The sequence below is a fragment of the Thalassophryne amazonica genome, chromosome 2 (assembly GCF_902500255.1).
Source record: "Thalassophryne amazonica chromosome 2, fThaAma1.1, whole genome shotgun sequence".
Classification (NCBI taxonomy): Eukaryota; Metazoa; Chordata; class Actinopteri; order Batrachoidiformes; family Batrachoididae; genus Thalassophryne; species Thalassophryne amazonica.
Genome location: NC_047104.1, coordinates 78,342,534 through 78,346,615, shown reverse-complemented (window position 1 = coordinate 78,346,615; position 4,082 = coordinate 78,342,534). Strand labels below are relative to the sequence as shown.

The following is a 4,082-nucleotide window of genomic DNA, read 5'->3' as shown; positions in this document are numbered from 1 at the left end:
ATTTAGTTATTGTTCATTTGGGATAAAGAGAGGAGAGAAGAATGATTGCAGCTTCGTTCATTGAAGCAAATTGATAAAATTGTAAATGTCTTTTACTATTAGTCAGAAAAAAACAGAACACTGGCAGAGCTGCGAGTCATCTCACTTACAGTCACGTATAAGCCCGTGAATGTCACAAGACAAACTGTCTTGTTTGTGTTCACAGCTCATTTATTATGTGACCAGTTGCCGATCATAACTCTGTGTGACAAAGATGCACAGTTTAACTTTCAACATTCATTCCAGTTGAAAATCTGTTAAACGTTTGCCTGTCATATTGAACCATGGACACAGAAAGTGTGAGGAGAAGAGGAGCATGTCCCCCCACATTTTAGAGAATGAATTTTGTCCCCTTGTTTTTTCACTATACTGTACTTTATGTGGTATGTAAGACATTCTCTGTGTTGTTTTTTGAATAGCTCAAATCACTTTAATATTTATTTATTAAAAAAAAAGATACTGAGAGGTCTAGGCCATGATTTGAGAAATTTTCCTGGGAAACACCAAACACATGGCTTCCTGGATTTTATCTTGATATTGGAACAGTGGATATTTTTCACCATTTTGCCTCCCTCCTTATCTTTCCTGCTTCTGTGGCGTGTTGTCTGTGAGGCTGCCAGCTTTGCTCTTCTGGAAACAGCAAAAATGGATCTGTTAAAGTGGTCTCTGAACGCAATTGACACTATTTTTTCTACAAGACACTCGGGAGCAGAGGACACAACCTGTCCTGCCGGGACACATGTGATGGGTTACGTGATGGACAGTTGGAGGAAATGGCAGGTCATGTGCCTTTACACGCTGTCTGTGGAGGACGTCGAAGATGTGTATATATTTGGCACAGTGGTGACCGGGTTCCTGCTGTGTGGAGCGGGTATAGTGCTGGTTTACCGGAAAATTAAGAAAGTGGAAGCGGCAATAATTGGCCCATCCAGGATGCCTCACATGATTGATTCGATTGGAAGGGCAGTGTCAGCTTAGTCGGCGGGTGTTAACCGCGCGTTGGATACCATCTCGGGAAGAATGGCTGCACTGGAAAACCGCATTGATCGTCAGTAATGACCACATCTCCTCTCCTAATTCAGATGTATTGAAAGCCACTCTGTCTCAGACTGTGGAATCTTTCAGGCGTCTGCTAATCTGGATTTTCATTCGGCTTCCCAAAACACAGCTGCACTTCAAGGCCGCTGTGATAAAAACCTCCTGGAAGAAGAACAACGCTCATGCCTCACTCCCTGGTCTCCCCCCGCCCTCAGCTTCTCCAGCTCTGACGATGACTGTGGACAGTGGACTGTTCAGGGCTGGGCCCCTCCTCCCTCCAGAATGGACGAACAAGGCCGTTGATGGCGCCTAAAGGCGGCCTCAGGAGTGTTCTGTCTGATAACTGGACTCTTACAAATCTCGGTCGTCGTCTCTCATCCTGTTGTTGTGTGTGATCATTGTTCATTGTGCTGATGGTTTTTTTCCCTGTATTGCTGCTGCATGATTCAATGCAGCAGCGATGAAGGTTTTTCTTTCCCAAGTTTTACCTTGTGTGTGCTTTTTATATGTGTTCATGTACCGGGCCAGCTTATGTGTGTTGTGTGTTATGTGTGTGTCGTCTGTCGTCATGAGGCCGGTCATGGTTTGCTCAGTCCTGCTGTTGACCTAAGGCAGGATATACATCTGGAGCTGGTCCCCGGGTGCCTAAAGATGACTTCTGCTCCTAACTGGCAATTAGGATGGGTTAAATGCAGTAAACACATTTCATTGTACAGGGAACATGTTCCTTTGTGCATATGACAATAAAATTCTTTTGAATCCTTTGAATCCTTGAATTTAATCAGATTTATGTTTGTACTTTGTAGTAATTATACTAATTTAAGCAATAATAAATTATAAATTTTATTTCTAATGCACTTTTTGTTTGATACCAAACCTCAAAGTTTTATAAAACTATAAAACAACAAAATACAGCAATTTCAACAATTTAAAACAGTGTATAAAATTTTTTTTTTAAAAAAAGCAAACAGCATTTACTCCATATATGCTTTTCTAAAAAGGAAGGTTTTAAGTCCTTTCTTAAAAGCATCCACCGTCTGTGGAGCCCTGAGGTGGTCCGGGAGAGCATTCCACAGACAGGGAGCTGCGGCCTCAAAGGCTCTGTCGCCCATAGTTTTAAGCCGTGTCCTGGGCGGGAGCAAACGGTGCTGTTGGCCTGACCGGGTCCGGGTTGATGTTTGTGGTGTGAGCAGTTCGGTGAGGTAAGTGGGGGCCGCACCGTGCAGACAGTGATGGGTGTGCAGAAAGATCTTGTATTCTATACGAAGGTGAATAGGGAGCCAGTGGAGGGTGTGGAGGATGGGGGTGATGTGCTCATCTTTCCGCACCCTCATCAGGATCCTGGCAGCACTGTTTTGAACATATTGGAGCTTTTGAAGGCTCCTGCCAGGGATCCCAATGAGGAATGTGTTACAGTAGTCCAACCTGGAGGAGACAAAGGCATGGACAAGCTTCTCTGCAGCAGGGATGGAAAGGGAGGGGCGCAGTCTGGAAATATTTTGTAGGTGAAAAAATGAAGTTTTGCATATGGAAGTAACATGAGCATCAAAGGAGAGCTGGGGGTTAAACTTAACCCCCAGATTGGTAACAGAGGGAGAGAGGGTAATGGTGTGGCCAAAGAATGAAACAGAGGTGATGGGGAAGGAGCGTAATTGATTTGAGGTTCCAGTTTGGATGGCTTCTGTTTTTGAGCCATTTAGCTGCAGGAAGTTTTGACTCATCCATGCCTTGATCTCCTCCAGGCAGGAGCTGAGACGGGTGAGGTTGGCGGACAGGGGTTTGAGGGGGAGATCTTGAAATATAGTTGTGTGTCAGCAGCATAGCAATGGAAATTGATTCCATGCTTGCTGATGACATGACCGAGGGGAAGCATGTAGATGGTGAAGAGGGTAGGACCAAGAACGGAGCCCTGGGGGACCCCGCAAGTGACTGTGTGAGGGCTGGATTTTGCCTCCCCCAGGGCTACGCACTCAGTCCATTCTGTGAGGTAGGAGTGAAAGCAGTGAAGGGCAGTGCAAGAGAGACCAATGTAGTGGCGGAGATGGTGCAGGAGAATGTGATGATCAACAGTATCAAACGCAGCAGAGGTCGAGAAGAATGAGGAGAGATGTGGAACTGGAATCAGAAGCCATGAGCAGGTCGCTGGTGACTCTGATGAGAGCTGTTTCAGTGCTGTGAGAGGGTCGGAAGCCAGATTGAAATTTTTCATATGCAGAGTTATATTTGAGGTGAATGTGGAGTTGGGAGGAAACAGCTTTTTCTAAAATTTTGGATATGAATGGAAGATTTGAAATAGGTCTGTAATTTGACAATGTTTCAAGGTCCAGGGTGGGTTTTTTGAGTAGGGGTTTAATGAAAGCAGTTTTGAGGGAAGTTGGAATATCGCCAGATTGCAGGCAAAGGTTTATGATTTTGGTTATGAGGGGACTGATGAATTTGTGGTGAGCTTTGAGCAGAGGAGAGGGGATGGGATCAAGAGGGCATGTGGATGGTTTAGAACTACGGATTAACTTCTCAACCTCCTGCTGCGTTATAGGGGAGAAATGAGACAAGTGTGTTGCGATGGGTGTTGATGGGAAGTCCAGGATGGCGCTGTTTAGAGGTGAAAATGAGGAATGGATATTATCTATTTTAGAGGTGAAAAAATTGAGAAATAAATTGCAGTTTGTTTCTGTATGAGTGTAGAATGAAGAGGTTTGTGGTTTTAGAATGTGATTTATAGTGGAGAAGAGTTTTTTTGAATTACCTGGGTTATTGTTGATGAGAGTGGAGTAGTGTTCTGACCTAGCCTTGGAAAGTGCCTTTGAGTATGTCCTGCAATGTTCCCGGTAAGCCAACTTGTGCACTGTCAGGCCAGATGTTTTAAAAGCACGCTCCAGGACATGGCCAGACCTCTTCATGGTCCTCAGCTCATCTGTGAACCAAGGAGCGGAGCGGGTAAAGGTGACAGTCTGGGTTGTGAGTGGGGCATGAATGTCCAGGATGGAGCTGAGGCTGATGTTGTA

At 44.9% G+C, this 4,082-nt stretch overlaps 1 protein-coding gene across 1 annotated transcript; it reads right to left on the bottom strand.

Annotated features, from left to right (window-relative positions):
- Positions 1-1,000: 1,000 nt before the first annotated feature.
- Positions 1,001-2,843, bottom strand: LOC117502434. The gene is made up of 2 exons (XM_034161493.1): positions 2,056-2,843; positions 1,001-1,012 (listed from the first exon to the last, which is right to left on the bottom strand). The coding sequence occupies exons 1-2, from the start codon at positions 2,796-2,798 to the stop codon at positions 1,009-1,011; spliced, it is 747 nt and encodes a 248-aa protein (XP_034017384.1). The 5' UTR covers positions 2,799-2,843; the 3' UTR covers positions 1,001-1,008.
- Between the last annotated feature and the right edge of the window lie 1,239 nt (positions 2,844-4,082).